The sequence below is a fragment of the Rhinoderma darwinii genome, chromosome 3 (genome assembly GCF_050947455.1).
Source record: "Rhinoderma darwinii isolate aRhiDar2 chromosome 3, aRhiDar2.hap1, whole genome shotgun sequence".
Lineage (NCBI taxonomy): Eukaryota > Metazoa > Chordata > Amphibia > Anura > Rhinodermatidae > Rhinoderma > Rhinoderma darwinii.
Window position 1 is genome coordinate 128,332,508 of NC_134689.1, and position 17,257 is coordinate 128,349,764.

The 17,257-nt window shown below is 43.8% G+C and overlaps 1 protein-coding gene across 3 annotated transcripts in view; it reads right to left on the reverse strand.

The window, feature by feature from the left end:
- Window positions 1–17,257, reverse strand: part of ANO4 (anoctamin 4) — a 257,106-nt gene that overhangs the window by 114,543 nt on the left and 125,306 nt on the right. For all 3 annotated transcript variants that reach the window (XM_075856701.1, XM_075856699.1, XM_075856700.1), the window contains 2 exons: window positions 4,304–4,440; window positions 959–1,123 (listed from right to left, as the gene is read on the reverse strand). In XM_075856701.1, the coding sequence (XP_075712816.1) occupies window positions 959–1,123; window positions 4,304–4,440 (302 nt within the window). The remainder of the gene's footprint in view (window positions 1–958; window positions 1,124–4,303; window positions 4,441–17,257) is intronic.

A 17,257-nucleotide genomic window follows, 5' to 3' on the forward strand; every position in this document is an offset into this window, starting at 1 on the left:
CGGCTGATCCAACATTGGTGAGTTCAGCCGACATATAACAAATTTTTTATGGCCAGCTGGATGTGTTTCGGGAAAAATGTCACCAGATGTTTGCATAACACCCACATTGTTAATCCATAAGCAATTTTAGTTTCCTATAAAAACTACAAGATTTTCATAAGAAGATACAAATTGCTCTAGCCTTTCCTCTGCTTATTAGTGCAACGCGTTGTCCATTTATTCAATGATTCAGTTTTATCTGGAGCGGGAGCATCGGAGGAGGACGCATTTGGAAATCCATTCATTATCATGGAGACAATGTAGTTGGGCTGATGATAGCTAGAATAATTTGTGAGTTTCTACTCACTGTCCAAAGTTATTGAGTTCTTCAGCTAGTAAGATATGTCATTGGACGTTATATACGTATGTCATATATAACATCCCAAAAATTGTGGTGTTATTATAATAAATGAGAAATACAGGTAGAGATTGCCCCGTGACTATACATTTTAGTCTCCGGTAATGTAGCATTGATGGATAGCATTCTATAACCTTCAGTCCCATGAAGTTGCAAAGGGCAGCGGAGTAGAGTGTGGCTCTTTTTCTTTTTGTCAGTCTGTATCCTAATTATTACCCATACTGGCTTGGCGTTTGCCCTGCCCATATGTACTAATTGTATCGTGTTTACTTTGTTTCTCTTTGCCTAATATTACATTTTATGAAAAGATCAGACAATATTCAGCAGGCCCCAAAGCAAAATCTGTAACATTGCCCCCTACTACTATGTACCATTTACAATATTGATGTCTTCTTATGTGGCAGCCTCCATGGCACAGGTGCGACTACAACCTCAGCACTTCCTATAGTTATATGCTCCTGCCTCTCCGTGTGACAAATATGATAGGGATCATCTGGAACTCTACACTTACTCCATTACAGAATATAACAATAAATAACTTGCATAGACATAAAAAGTTACCTCTTTCTCCATCTGCAATCCTTCAGCTCTAATATTCCTCTCGAAAATCTCTCTTTTCTCAGAGTTGGGATTTGATTTTCTGTACACCAATATATAGTCAATACGACATTTCCCATCATTGAAAAACAGACAATTTGTCCTGTTCTTCTCTGGTATGCTGGGAACCTGAAAATGAACCTTAATGAAAGATCTGAAGACACTGATTTATTTATTTTGTCTATTGCAACTTTAAAATTATGATATGAAGTATACTCATTAAGGAAAATGAAACAGTCTGTGAAATATACCGCAAATCCTCTATGTTCAAAGATGCCCTAAACTCCTAAAGTATATATTTGGAAAATTCAAGAATCATCAATCTCCAACCCAAAAATCATATTTACCGATATTTTTCAAGCCTGATGCTCCCTAGCAGGACACCCTTAGCACCTTCATGGTGTGATGTCATGAACCATTAAGTTATCTCAATGAAGAAATACTACTACATCTACTGGAATATTCTGATCTGCATCCCTCTAACTAAGTAAGGTTATGTAGACAGTGTGAAAAATACTCCTTTGTGGGGCGCCCTCATGCAAAATTCTTAAATAATCCACCTTAGGTATTCGAAAAAATATTGATTTATTTATATACATACATAAAAAATACTGGTGCTACACGTTTCAACCCCGAACTGAGGTCTTCATCAGGCGTAACACCAGTATTTTTTATGTATGTATATGAATAAATCAAAATTTTTTCAAATACCTAGGGTGGATTATTTAAGAATTTTGCACGAGAGCACCCCACAAAGGAGTATTTTTCACACTGTCTACATATCATTGGACCACGGGGGAAATCTCCATCTATGGAGCCATACACCGAGGGTCAACTACGGAGGCCTACTGGGAGTGCCAAAAATAGTGGGACAGCATCCCGATCTGCTCCAAAGTTGTGTTGTGCCGACGGTCCCGCACAACTCCATCAGATGAGTCAAACCAGATTCACCTATCTTTTCCACACAATATCCCCGAAGGTATTACCTTAGAGGAGCGCCGTTCTCTCTCTTTTTGTTTTTCTATTAAGTAAGGTTATGCTAGAGAAAGTTCCTATAACCTGGCCAACAATATTTCCAATTTTTTCCTAGAAATATGTTTAGCACAGTTTACAGAATATGTAGATTTACCCAAAAATACTGAAGGAGTACACTAAAAGGGGTTGTCTCATGAAAATAACTTCTTTCCAAATACCCTAACGCCTCATGCACACGACCGTGAGCGCCGGCCGAGTCCCGTCAGTGATCCGAGGAAAGATAGAACATGTCCTATCTTTGCTCGGATCGGAGACTCGGATCATTTTTCACAGACCTGATTCACCCGATAAAGTGATTGGTTCCATGAAGACTATCGGGTGCCACTCGGGTGACGTCAAAAACTGCCCGAGTGACACAACGGTCGTGTGCATGAGGCATTATAGGGCATATGGAAGTCAGGACTTTATTAGCCATTAACAAAGAGCAGCTCTTGTTTTCGCAGACCTGGCCCATCCATGTATAACATGGTTTCCATTCATTTAAATATCTGGCCTGTAATACCACATTTACTCTGCAGGATGGGTCATCAATGTTTAATCAGTGGGGGATCTGAACTCCGAGATTCCCACCAATCAGCACAATATAAGGGTGCCCTTCATTGCTTACACGGGCACAATGGCTCAATTGTCCACCTGGTACTGAATTCAAGTGAATGGAACAGACTGCAGCACCGTTCAGAACCACTAATGTAGATTACCTCCTGTGCCTGTGTAAACAATAAAAGGGCTGTCTGCATTGTACTTGGCCCTGATTAAAAATTGGTGTTTTTTTTCTTAAGAATAGGCTGTCAATGATAAAATCCCGGAGAACCACTTTAAACATGATTGCCATCTCAATGGATGCAAATTATTGGAATATGCACTTATTAGGCACAAAAACATAGCAGAGGCTGACAAAAAGGATGACAAATGCTTGTTGGTTGGCAGCCATGATCCATTCAAGTTACCTACACATAAACTGCATTAACTGAACAATATGTCGTATAAACATGGTTCATACATATAAGACTTTTTATAACATGGCATAAGGTTAATATGTGGCTCACATAACAATGGATGGAATTGCAAGATAAAATTCCACTTCCATATCTGTGTCTTGGAAATATCTGAGACAACAGCCCTAGACATTTAAGTAAATGTGTCACAAGAAGTTGTCTTGTTACACTACGTATGCACTGACCATTATATTAGATCATTAAAGTGCTTTGACGTTCACCTTCCTGGAAGTATTTCTCCTTTTTCAGCGTTCAATACCCTTCAAACTGCTCAACAAATAAGTTTAGGTTGTCAAATTCCTTAAAATAACTGCACTATGTACTCCTGTGAGAAGATTCTCTAAAGCTCAAAGTGATGTGAAAATAATGAGCAGAGCATGGAAAAATTCAGCAAAAAGACCATCATATTTCTCAGGTTTCTTTAGAAGAGTTGAGGATTAGAAGCCAAACGGATGGTAAAGGAAAGATCGCCTTTCACATATTTGGTAAAACATGAAAAGATAAATTGGAACAGCTCTTCCGATTCCTTGCTAGACTGTATCTTATTCTTGAGAAATGTACTGTTAGTACAGCCTTAGGTAACTTGTAAGATGCCTAAGGAATTGCAAAGCTCCAACTGAAGAGCATTAGGATATAGAAACATGACAGGTAAAGTATAAACTATGTCAGGACACATCATTTAGCAGTATACTGTTTAGGATAATTAATGCAGAATATAGTGTGTCAGGCACTGTTTAAAGAGGATCGGTCATCTCTCCTGACATATCTGTTTTAGTAAATACTTACATTCCCCATCAAATAACAATTGTGGAGCATCTCATGTTCTTCCTGGACATTTACGAATAAAACTGTGTACTCACACACCTTTTTGACAAATGCAATAGTAACACCCTGTTGTCAATGTAGTCATACATTTTCAGGAGGAATAACAGAGGAACAGCAAAATGCATAGTTCTTATAAACGATTCTCCAGATTTTTTACTTTATGGGGAGTACAAGTATTTGTAAAACAGACATGTCCTCTTTAAAGGGGCTCTGTACTTTGAAAAATGTATGATATATTTCTGTCTAGACACCTAGTGATCAGATCTAATCTCTGGGAGAACCCAGCAGCAAGAGTTCAATTCCCCTGTAGCGCCACCACTGGGGAAATAAATCATTATACAGTTCTCAATAATATATCATGAAAATATATTCCACAAGACTGTATTCATCCATTACTGTCCCTGACCTTTTATAACAGCTATTTAAAATACCCTTAGTAAACTGAACTTCTTACCTCTCCTTCTGCATCCAATCTGCTGACTTCGTCTGACATACTTGTCAAATTACCAGCATGCAGCAGAGAGTCATCGTCTTTGGAGGGACTGTTTGCAGCTTCCAAGTCATCAAAGAATATATTAATATCTTTTACACCTAGAAAGAAATGCACAACTATTGTATCATACTGTATACAAACAAGGTAACAGAAATTGTGATCCCCATGCCCTCAGTTCTGAAGGTCTACAAACCAGTTCAGTAGATACCCTCTCATACAGTGGCGGACACAGACTGCAAAAGGCCCCTGTGCAGATAATGTGCCAGGGCCCCCCCGCCCCCCCCCCCAATACCGACAAAGTTACCTAAACATATATATGCATATAAAAATAAACCTTACTAATAAAAATTATGAAGGAAGATTTATATTGTACATTTTATTACCAGTTTAGAACACAAGTAACACATTTTTTTCCGGGTTAAATTCTTATCTAAACTAAGTCCCTAAATGTGGGCAAAGAAAATGAAAAACCTATACTCACCTCCTCCGGCGCCTCCGTTCCCCCTCCGCAGCCCCTATCCCTTTCTGTGTTTACAAAGCTGCTGTGGTGACGCGCGGTCGATGGCACATGACCGCTGCAGCCAATCAATGCCCTCAACAGCGATTTGCTGTGGAACTACTGTCCTCAGCAGCACACCAATGAGGAGTTATTGGCAGCAGCGGTCACGTGCCATCGGCAGCGCGTCACCAGTGCAGCCTTGTACACTTGTAACACAGACCGAGACAGGAGGATGGGGGCTGCGGCGGGTGAACGGAGGCGAGGGAGGAGGTGAGTATAGTTTTTTTATTTTCTTTGCCCACATTTAGAGACTTAGGTTAAATTGAATCATTGAATATAACACAAAGCACTCATGCAACTGAGATGCAATAATTTAGATGATCTTATCATGCTTAGCTTACTGCACTGTTACCTATCAAGCAGGACTGAATCTCAAGATATCTACAGAGGGGGCTGTATGGCGTTATCTACAGGGGGGACTGTATGGCGCTATCAACAGAGGGGGCTGTATGGCGTTATCTACAGGGGTTCTGTATGGCGTTCCCTACAGGGGGGGTCTGTAGGGAAAGTCATACAGCCCCCCCCTGTAGGGAACGCCATACAGACCCCCCTTTAGGGAACGCCATACAGACCCCCCTGTAGGGAACGCTATACAGCCCCCCCTGTAGGGAACGCTATACAGCCCCCCCTGTAGGGAACGCCTTACAGCCCCCCCCTGTAGGGAACGCTATACAGCCCCCCCCCCTGTAGGGAACGCCGTACACCCCCAATCACTCAAAAAAATGCGACCTACAGTGTGAAAAGACAAAAGACATGTATCCCCTATCCACAGGATAGGGGATACATGTGTGATCGCTGGCATTGATAGGGAGAGCGGGGGACCGAAAGTCCCCCGAAGTTCTCCATCACTCACCTCTGACTTCCGGTGTCTGCGCAGCTCAAGTGTGACCGGCGCTCCATTCATTTCTACGGAGCTGCCGACACAGACCCCGGAAGTCCGAGGTTTGTGATGGAGAACTTCAGGGGACTTTCGGTCCCCCGTTCTCCCTATCAATGCCAGCGATCACACACGTATCCCCTATCCTGTGGATAGGGGATACATGTCTTATGTTTAATGGCAGAGCGGGGAGATACTCCCTGCTCTGCCGTAGTGTTCCGTGGCATCGCGCTGTAGCAGCCATAGCGGCAGCTAGCGGAGATTCCGGCCAAGGTGGGGGCCCGTGCCGGCAGGTGACGCGGGCCCCCTCATGCCGCGGCCCCGTAGCAGCCGCTACGGCTGCTATAGCAGTAGTTACGCCCCTGTGTTAGGGGGAGTTCACACTGAGGTTTTTTTCGCGAAAAACGTCAGAAAGTGCCTCCCATTGAAATCCATGAAATTTTTCCTGCGAGCAGTAAAAACCGCATGCGGGAAAAAGAAGCGCAATGCCCTTTCTTCGGGCGTTTCTGTCTCTGACTTCCCATTGACAACAATGGCAGGCAGAAAATGCGTTTTTTGCTGCGTTTCCCTGCCCACGGCCCGATGGCCGAAAAACGCCACAAAAAAACGCAATGAAAAACGCGGGAAGTGTTCTACCGGCAGGTCAAAATATGCCTCAAAATTCCGGAAGGAATTATGAGGCAGATTTTTCTACATAAAAACTTCTCCCTTCTGACATGAACTTTTTAACTTCATCTACCTGTCCTCTGCAGTCTGCACGTCCTCCACTCGTCCTGTGTCTGTCCTCCGCTCATCCTATGAGTTCTCCGGCAGTCCTGACTGTACTGTCCAGCCGCCCGAAGTCTTACGTCGCACCGCCCCCTGTCCTCTCCCCTGCCTGAGCGCTCCTCCTACCACCAGCATCGCCGTCCTGTCCTATTCATCTGTGCCAGATTGGCAGTGCAGTGTAGCGGCTATCACCGGGCCCGGGCACCCGCCCCCTCCCTCCCGATTGGTAGTGCAGTGTGGCGGCTATCACCGGGCCCCCGCCCCCTCCCTCCCCTCATGCCTAGTGTTGTGATGCTACTAGGCATGAGGGGGCCCGTGCCGCCAGGCCTGGTACATAAAATGTAATGTGCCTGTCAGGGCGACACGGGCCCCCCCATGCCGCGGGCCCCGTAGCAGCTGCTACGGCTGCTACTGTGGTAGTTACGCCACTGAACGGGCCCCCTTCCCACGCGGGGCCCTTGTGCAGCTGCACCGGCTGCACATGCGGTATGTCCGCCCCTGCTCTCATATACTACACAGTGGGTCTTCTCAATACTATTACACTAATGAACTGTATATATTTGTAGAGTTTATTTTCCAGGTTTTAACCTTTAGCATCAATTCAGTAAGATCACGTTCTAATAAATCTTGAGCATTACCTTTCCAGGTTTATGAGTTTAATTGATCTGTTTAATAGCTACTGGTTACAAGCACAACATCATCCCCAAGGCATCATAACAGTCAAATTATAAGTTGAAAAAATAAATCTATCAAATTGAACTTGTCTTTTCTTAGCTGTATAATCCAGAAGAAGGCAAACCCCCCCCCCCCCACCTTGAAAACATGTGGAAAACAATTTGATTTGCCGCTCGATAACTTCCCTGGAACGGTGTCTCCTCCTATATGAATTATGGAATATGGTTCATGTGTTAACTGTCTGTATTGTCTGTATTGTCTATATATATAGATAGATAGATAGATAGATAGATAGATAGATAGATAGATAGATAGATAGATAGATAGATAGATAGATCTATATATATTTATATATATATATATATATATATATATATATATATATATATATATATACACACTGCAGTTCAAAAGTTTGGGGTCACCCAGACAATTTTGTGTTTTCCATGAAAACTCACACTTATATTTATCAAATGAGTTGCAAAATAACTAGAAAATATAGTCAAGACATTGACAAGGTTAGAAATAATGATTTTTATTTGAAATAATAATTTTCTCCTTCAAACTTTGCTTTCGTCAAAGAATGCTCCATTTGCAGCAATTACAGCATTGCACACCTTTGGCGTTCTAGCTGTTAATTTGCTAAGGTAAATCGGGAGAAATTTCACCCCATGCTTCCAGAAGGCCCTCCCACAAGTTGGATTGGCTTGATGGGCACTTCTTGCGTACCATACGGTCAAGCTGCTCCCACAACAGCTCTATAGGGTTGAGATCTGGTGACTGCGCTGGCCACTCCATTACAGATAGAATACCCGCTGCCAGCTTCTTCAATAAATAGTTCTTGCATAATTTGGAGGTGTGCTTTGGGTCATTGTCCTGTTGTAGGATGAAATTAGCTCCAATCAAGCGCTGTCCACAGAGTATGGCATGGCATTGCAAAATGGAGTGATAGTGTAATGATATGGGTAGGGAAACGGACAAGTGAACCCTAATCTACCCGCCACTCTGTCCCTGCCTACTTGCAATGACCCGCCCTAGGCGACGGGGTACAACTGGGCGGCGGTCCCTACGCTCAGTAAGTGCACGAGACAAAACATACAAGGGAATATAAAGCAAAGGGAAAGGGGCAGTTGCCCACGGCAACACCGTGAGCAACAGAGTGGTGAACGAGCCAAGTCAAACCAGGAGAGCACGAGGTACCAAACGCAGAGCAGAAGAGTAGTCAGAAAGCCAGGGTCAGAATGGAGCAGGATCAAATTGTTAGGAGCTGTAGCTGGGCCAGGAAACCACACGGAAAGAATCACAAGCAAGGAGGAAAAGGAAAGGCAGGTATAAATAGACAGAGGGCGGGAGCTAGCTGAGTCTGGCCAGGCTGCGATAGGCTCTCCCACTCCTAAGCCTGCCAGCCTGAGTGGTGGAAGCTGGAGTCAGTCTCAAAGAGATAGACTCAGGTGAAGACTGATTACCTAAGGAAGTTAACCCTGAAGCTGTGCCTGGCAGATCCTTTACAGTACCCCCCCCCTTTTATGAGGGGCCACCGGACCCTTTCTAAGCGGACCTGGTTTACTGGGGAAACTAAGGTGGAACTTCCTGACCAATACCCCAGCGTGAACATCCCGGGCGGGTACCCAAGTCCTCTCCTCAGGCCCGTATCCTCTCCAATGGACCAGGTACTGGAGGGAGCCTTGGACCATCTTGCTGTCCACAATCTTGGCCACCTTGAATTCCACCCCCTCAGGGGTGAGAACGGGAACAGGAGGTTTCCTCGAGGGAGCCAAGGACGGGGAGCAGCGTTTAAGGAGGGAGGCATGAAACACGTCGTGTATACGAAAAGATGTTGGTAACTCCAGCCGGAAGGAGACAGGATTGAGGACTTCAATGACCTTATACGGCCCAATAAACCGGGGAGCAAACTTCTTGGACGGGACCTTAAGACGCAAGTTCCTAGATGATAACCACAGCAGATCACCGACCATAAACAAGGGGTTAGCAGAACGTTTTCTATCAGCCTGAGTTTTTTGTACGCTCTGGGACGCCTCTAGGTTCTTCTGAAACTGGGCCCAGACTGTGCACAGTTCCCGATGAACGACCTCTACCTCGGGATTGTTGAAACGGAGGAGAACCGTGGATTAAACCCAAAATTACAGGAAAAGGGGGAGACCCCTGACGAGTTACTGACCCGGTTATTAAGGGAAAATTCAGCGAGGGGAATGAATGAGACCCAATCATATTGACAGTCAGAGATAAAACACCTTAAATATTGTTCTAGAGATTGATTAGTCCTCTCAGTTTGGCCATTGGTTTCAGGATGGAAAGCAGAGGAGAAGGACAGATCAATCTCCAACTTCTTACAGAAGGCTCTCCAAAACAAAGAAACAAATTGTACCCCTCTGTCCGAAACAATATTGACAGGGACCCCATGGAGACGCAGGATGTGTTTGACAAACAAGGCAGCTAACGTCTTGGCGTTGGGTAGTTTCTTGAGGTGCACAAAGTGGCACATCTTACTGAAGCGGTCTACTACCACCCACACCACCGACTTGCCTTGGGATGGAGGCAAATCGGTGATAAAATCCATGGAGATATGTGTCCAAGGTCTCTGGGGAATGGGCAACGAACGTAGTAAGCCCGCTGGTCGGGACCTGGGAGTCTTGGACCTAGCACAAAGCTCACAAGCGGCGACGTAGGCCTTAACGTCTTTAGGCAAGCCAGGCCACCAATAGTTTCTGGCAATGAGGTGTTTGGTACCCAGGATGCCTGGATGACCAGATAGTGCGGAGTCATGATTTTCCCTAAGTACCCTTAGCCGGTATTGCAGGGGAACAAACAGCTTGTCCTCAGGAAGGTTCCCGGGGGCTGAACCTTGATCAGCTGCAATTTCAGAGACTAAATCAGAATCAATAGAAGGAATGATTATACCGGGAGGCAAAATACAAGCAGAATCTTTCTCCGAAGGAGGGTTGGCCATGAAGCTACGCGACAGTGCATCGGCCTTAATATTTTTAGACCCAGCCCTATAGGTAACCAAAAAGTTGGATCTGGTAAAAAATAGCGCCCATCGAGCTTGTCTCGGGTTTAGCCTCCGGGCAGATTCTAGGAAAACCAGATTATTGTGGTCGGTAAGGACCGTTACCTGGTGCCTAGCCCCCTCCAGGAAATGGCGCCACTCTTCAAATGCCCATTTAATGGCTAAGAGTTCGCGGTTGCCAATATCATAGTTACTCTCAGTGGGTGAAAACTTCCTGGAGAAGTAGGCACAGGGGCGGAGATGGGTGAGGGACCTGGTACCCTGGGACAAGATAGCCCCCACTCCCACCTCGGATGCATCAACTTCCACGATAAATGGCTCCATTTGGTTGGGCTGAACCAGCACCAGGGCCAAGATAAAGCAGTTCTTAAGGACCTCAAAAGCCTGGACAGCCTCTGGAGACCAGTGGAGGAGATCAGCACCTTTGCGAGTGAGGTCCGTAAGAGGCTTAGCGATGACCGAGAAGTTAGCAATAAATCTCCTGTAATAATTAGCGAACCCCAAAAAACACTGTAACGCCTTCAGGGAGGCAGGTTGGACCCATTCTGCCACAGCCTGAACCTTGGCGGGGTCCATGCGGAATTCATGAGGAGTGAGGATTTGACCCAAAAATGGTATCTCCTGTACCCCAAACACACATTTTTCGGTTTTTGCAAACAGTTTTTTTCCCGAAGGACCTGGAGCACCTTCCTGACATGCTCAATGTGGGAGGGCCAGTCCTTGGAAAACACCAGTATGTCATCAAGTACACTACAAGAAATATCCCCAGGTAATCTCTCAAAATCTCATTTATGAAATCCTGGAAGACCGCCGGCGCATTACACAACCCAAAGGGCATGACGAGGTATTCGAAATTACCTTCGGGCGTGTTAAACGCAGTCTTCCACTCATCCCCCTCTTTGATGCGGATAAGGTTATACGCCCCCCGTAGATCAAACTTAGAGAACCATTGGGCCCCCTGAACCTGATTAAAGAGATCAGGAATCAAAGGAAGGGGATACTGGTTCCTTACAGTGACCTTATTCAGGTTACGGTAGTCAATGCATGGCCTAAGACCACCATCCTTCTTCCCTACGAAGAAGAAGCCAGCACCTACCGGAGAAGTAGAGGGGCGAATGTAACCCTTGGCCAGGATTTCCTGGATATACTCTCTCATGGCTTCACGTTCGGGACAAGAAAGATTAAATATCCTACCCTTAGGAAGCTTAGCTCCTGGTACCAATTCGATAGCGCAATCGTATTCTCTATGAGGAGGTAACACTTCGGAGGCCTCCTTAGAGAAAACATCAGCGAAGTCCCGAACAAACTCAGGTAGCGTGTTCACCTCCTCAGGGGGAGAAATAGAATTAACAGAAAAACATGACGTCAAACATTCATTACCCCATTTGGTAAGCTCCCCAGTATTCCAGTCCAACGTGGGATTATGCAACTGCAACCAGGGAAGGCCTAAAACCAAATCAGACGATAATCCCTGCATCAACAGTACAGAGCACTGCTCCAAATGCATGGAGCCAACAAGGAGTTCAAAAACAGGGGTATGCTGTGTAAAATAACCATTAGCAAGAGGAGTGGAGTCGATACCCACTACTGGGACAGGTTTAGGCAAGTCAATCAAAGGCATAGCAAGAGACATAGCAAATTCCACAGACATGATATTAGCAGAGGACCCTGAATCCACGAAGGCGCTGCCGGTAGCAGACCTACCACCAAAAGAGACCTGAAAGGGAAGCAAGATCTTATTACATTTCATATTTACGGGAAATACCTGTGCGCCCAAGTGACCTCCCCGATGATCACTTAGGCGCGGAAGTTCTCCGGCTGCATTCTTACGCTTAGGACAGTTGTTCACTTGATGCTTGTCATCCCCACAGTAGAAACAGAGACCATTCTTCCTGCGGAAATCTCTACGTTGTTGGGGGGACACGAAGGCCCCGAGTTGCATAGGTACCTATGAGTCTTCCGGGGAAGAACGAAGCAACAGAACCTCGGGAGGCATCATGGGGGAGTCGGAGGAGAAAACACATAAACGTTCGCGTTGTCGTTCCCTGAGTCGTCGGTCAAGTCGTACCGCTAAAGCCATAACCTGGTCTAGGGAGTCAGAAGAGGGATAGCTAACTAGCAGGTCTTTCAGGGCATTCGACAGACCCAACCTAAACTGGCACCTTAAGGCAGGGTCATTCCACCGAGAAGCTACGCACCACTTCCTAAAGTTAGAACAATACTCCTCAACAGGTCTCTTACCCTGACGTAAGGTCACCAGCTGACTCTCGGCAAAGGCAGTCTTGTCAGTCTCGTCATAAATGAGTCCGAGAGCAGAAAAGAAAAGATCAACGGAGGAAAGTTCAGGGGCGTCAGGAGCCAAGGAGAAGGCCCATTCTTGGGGCCCGTCCTGGAGCCGGGACATAATTATACCCACTCACTGGCTCTCAGAACCTGAGGAGTGGGGCTTTAAGCGAAAGTAAGGCCTGCAACTCTCCCGAAAGGAGAGAAAAGCCCTCCGGTCCCCTGAGAACCGGTCGGGCAACTTGAGGTGGGGTTCAGGAGTTGAGGTGAGGGGAACCACCAAGGTAGCCTCAGGCTGGTTGACCTTCTGAGCCAGGGCCTGGACCTGTAGGGAGAGACCCTGCATTTGCTGAGCCAGGGTCTCAAGGGGGTCCATAGTAGTGTCAGGGACCAGGATTTACTAGGTATATGGGCTTGTGATTATGTAATGATAGGGGTAGGGAAACGGACAAGTGAACCCTAATCTACCCGCCACTCTGTCCCTGCCTACTTGCAATGACCCGCCCTAGGCGATGGGGTACAACTGGGCGGCGGTCCCTACGCTCAGTAAGTGCACGAGACAAAACATACAAGGGAATATAAAGCAAAGGGAAAGGGGCAGTTGCCCACGGCAACACCGTGAGCAACAGAGTGGTGAACGAGCCAAGTCAAACCAGGAGAGCACGAGGTACCAAACGCAGAGCAGAAGAGTAGTCAGAAAGCCAGGGTCAGAATGGAGCAGGATCAAATTGTTAGGAGCTGTAGCTGGGCCAGGAAACCACACGGAAAGAATCACAAGCAAGGAGGAAAAGGAAAGGCAGGTATAAATAGACAGAGGGCGGGAGCTAGCTGAGTCTGGCCAGGCTGCGATAGGTTCTCTCCCACTCCTAAGCCTGCCAGCCTGAGTGGTGGAAGCTGGAGTCAGTCTCAGAGAGATAGACTCAGGTGAAGACTGATTACCTAAGGAAGTTAACCCTGAAGCTGTGCCTGGCAGATCCTTTACAGATAGCCTTCCTTATTCAAAATCCCTTTTACTTTGTACAAATCTCCCACTTTACCAGCACCAAAGCAACCCCAGACCATCACATTACCTCCACCATGCTTGACAGATGGCGTCAGGCACTCTTCCAGCATTTTTTCAGTTGTTCTGCGTCTCACGAATGTTCTTCTGTGTGATCCAAACACCTCAAACTTCGATTCGTCTGTCCATAACACTTTTTTCCAATCTTCCTCTGTCCAATGTCTGTGTGCTTTTGCCCATATTAATCTTTTCCTTTTATTAGCCAGTCTCAGATATGGCTTTTTCTTTGCCACTCTGCCCTGAAGGCCAGCATCCCGGAGTAGTCTCTTCACTGTAGACGTTGACACTGGCGTTTTGCGGGTACTATTTAATGAAGCTGCCAGTTGAGGACGTGTGAGGCGTCTATTTCTCAAACTAGAGACTCTAATGTACTTGTCTTGTTGCTCAGTTGTGCAGCGGGGCCTCCCACTTATCTTTCTACTCTGGTTAGAGCCTGTTTGTGCTGTCCTCTGAAGGGAGTAGTACACACCGTTGTAGGAGATCTTCAGTTTCTTGGCAATTTTTCGCATGGAATAGCCTTCATTTTTAAGAACAAGAATAGACTGTTGAGTTTCACATGAAAGCTCTCTTTTTCTAGCCATTTTGAGAGTTTAATCGAACCCACAAATGTAATGCTCCAGATTCTCAACTAGCTCAAAGGAAGGTCAGTTTTATAGCTCCTCTTAACAGCAAAACTGTTTACAGCAGTGCTAACATAATTGCACAAGGGGTTTCAAGTGTTTTCTAATCATCCATTAGCCTTCTAACACAGTTAGCAAACACAATGTACCATTAGAACACTGGAGTGATGGTTGCTGGAAATGGGCCTCTATACACCTATGTAGATATTGCATTAAAAACCAGACGTTTTCAGCTAGAATAGTCATTTACCACATTAACTATGTATAGAGTGTATTTCTGATTAATTTAATGTTATCTTCATTGACAAAAACTGTGCTTTTCTTTCAAAAATAAGGAAATTTCTAAGTAAACCCTAAACTTTTGAACGGTTGTAATATATATATATATATATATATATATATATATATATATATACAGTGGATATAAAAAATCCACACACCCCTGTTAAAATGACAGGTTTTTGTCATGTCAACAAATCAGTGCAAGAATTAGCCAATCACATTTAAACTCATGTTAAATAGTAGTCAGTACACAGCTGCTATTATTTAAAGTGATTCTGAGTAACCCCATATAAACTTGATCTGTTCTATTAGGATTTTCCTGACATTTTCTTTGTTGCATGTGACAGCAAAAGCCATGGTCTGTAAAGAGCTTATAACACATCAAAAGGATCAGATTGTTGAAAGGCATCAGTCAGGAAAAGGGTACCAAAGAATTTCCCAGGCATTAGATATACCATGGAACACAGTGAAGACGGTCATCAAGAAGTGGATCACACTTGGCACAACAGTGACATTACCAAGAACTAGGCAGATAGGAGATAAAAAACACAGCGCCACATAGTGTAGATTACCCGGGGTAAAGAGGTACAAAATCCAGAAATCCAATAAGGTGCTCACCTAGGATCAGAGGACAACGAACAGTGGAGAGAATCGTTGCTGCTGCTGCCAGGACTCGGTGCCGGTGTTCCAAGCAAAACCGCAAGAGATATACTGATGTACAGAAAAAAATGGAGTCTCCAAGGCGCTGCTGCACAGGGAAGGCAATGAGCATGAAGGATATGTGATGTAAAAGTATTTTATTGAAAACAAGGCTACGCGTTTCAATGCCGCTCCGGCATCTTTATCAGGCCATAAAAGAAACATATCAACTGCACAGCTTAAATACACACTGAACACTGAAAAAACCCGCCAATGTGACCGGGGTCAAAGTGCTTGGATGACGTCACAAAAGAAAGGAATGCAACCATTCACACGAGGCAGTAGATGGTATAATCAGCGGTCAGGACCTTGGACAGCAGCAATATAAAACATACGCAACCGAATCGAAGGAAACATATAGCAAACAGAACAATAATGTTACATAGAGTATAAAATTACACATGGGATAAAATATTATTATAATACTCATTATGTCGGAGTAGTATAAATATGATAAATATAAAAAAGAAAAAAAGAAAAAAGATCCAAATCCACAGAAAAAATTATATATATATGTACGGCAATAAAATTACTTGGAAAAGAAAGCATCCAAATGGATGTTAAAAAGACAGCATATAAATGAAAGTGGAAAGACAGAATAATAATAACAGAATGATGTTAGAAACATCTAAACATATGCTGAAAGTAATAGCATCCAAAAGTATGCTAAAGTGACAGCGCATTTATGAATAGAAAGACGGGCATCCATTAAATCTGTACTCTGAAAATGATAACCAAATGTGATATAATAGGCTACCATTATGAACTAATGTTATGATGAAATAATATACAATTATGGAATACAATTATGTAGGTACAGTACAATAGGTAAATAAACAAATTATTAGTATAAAAACAGGATAAAAAGGGAAACAGATGCGTGTCAACCAGTATACAGTTAGATCATCAAATAGCTAGGTGAGGTAAAAATAAAAAATGAGGGATGTGAAGGAAAAATAGGATATCGAGAAGATAAATAGCGGTAAAGGAGTGACACTAATAATTTCTATGTAATTGCAAAAAGAGCCGCTATATCGGACTAACCTGAATTATGAACTAAACGAATTTGAAGGAGTGCATGGAGCTAGAAACTGCAAAACAATGGCAAATGTGAGGAAAAACCGGACCCAAACGAACGAGCACAGAAATTACTGTTGAATGGATAAACGTGATTGTTTATCAATAATCACTCCTTTACCGCTATTTATCTTCTCGATATCCTATTTTTCCTTCACATCCCTCATTTTTTATTTTTACCTCACCTAGCTATTTGATGATCTAACTGTATACTGGTTGACACGCATCTGTTTCCCTTTTTATCCTGTTTTTATACTAATAATTTGTTTATTTACCTATTGTACTGTACCTACATAATTGTATTCCATAATTGTATATTATTTCATCATAACATTAGTTCATAATGGTAGCCTATTATATCACATTTGGTTATCATTTTCAGAGTACAGATTTAATGGATGCCCGTCTTTCTATTCATAAATGCGCTGTCACTTTAGCATACTTTTGGATGCTATTACTTTCAGCATATGTTTAGATGTTTCTAACATCATTCTGTTATTATTATTCTGTCTTTCCACTTTCATTTATATGCTGTCTTTTTAACATCCATTTGGATGCTTTCTTTTCCAAGTAATTTTATTGCCGTACATATATATATAATTTTTTCTGTGGATTTGGATCTTTTTTCTTTTTTTCTTTTTTATATTTATCATATTTATACTACTCCGACATAATGAGAATTATAATAATATTTTATCCCATGCGTAATTTTATACTCTATGTAACATTATTGTTCTGTTTGCTATATGTTTCCTTCGATTCGGTTGTGTATGTTTTATATTGCTGCTGTCCAAGGTCCTGACCGCTGATTATACCATCTACTGCCTCGTGTGAATGGTTGCATTCCTTTCTTTTGTGACGTCATCCAAGCACTTTGACCCCGGTCACATTGGCGGGTTTTTTCAGTGTTCAGTGTGTATTTAAGCTGTGCAGTTGATATGTTTCTTTTATGGCCTGATGAAGATGCCGGTGCGGCATTGAAACGCG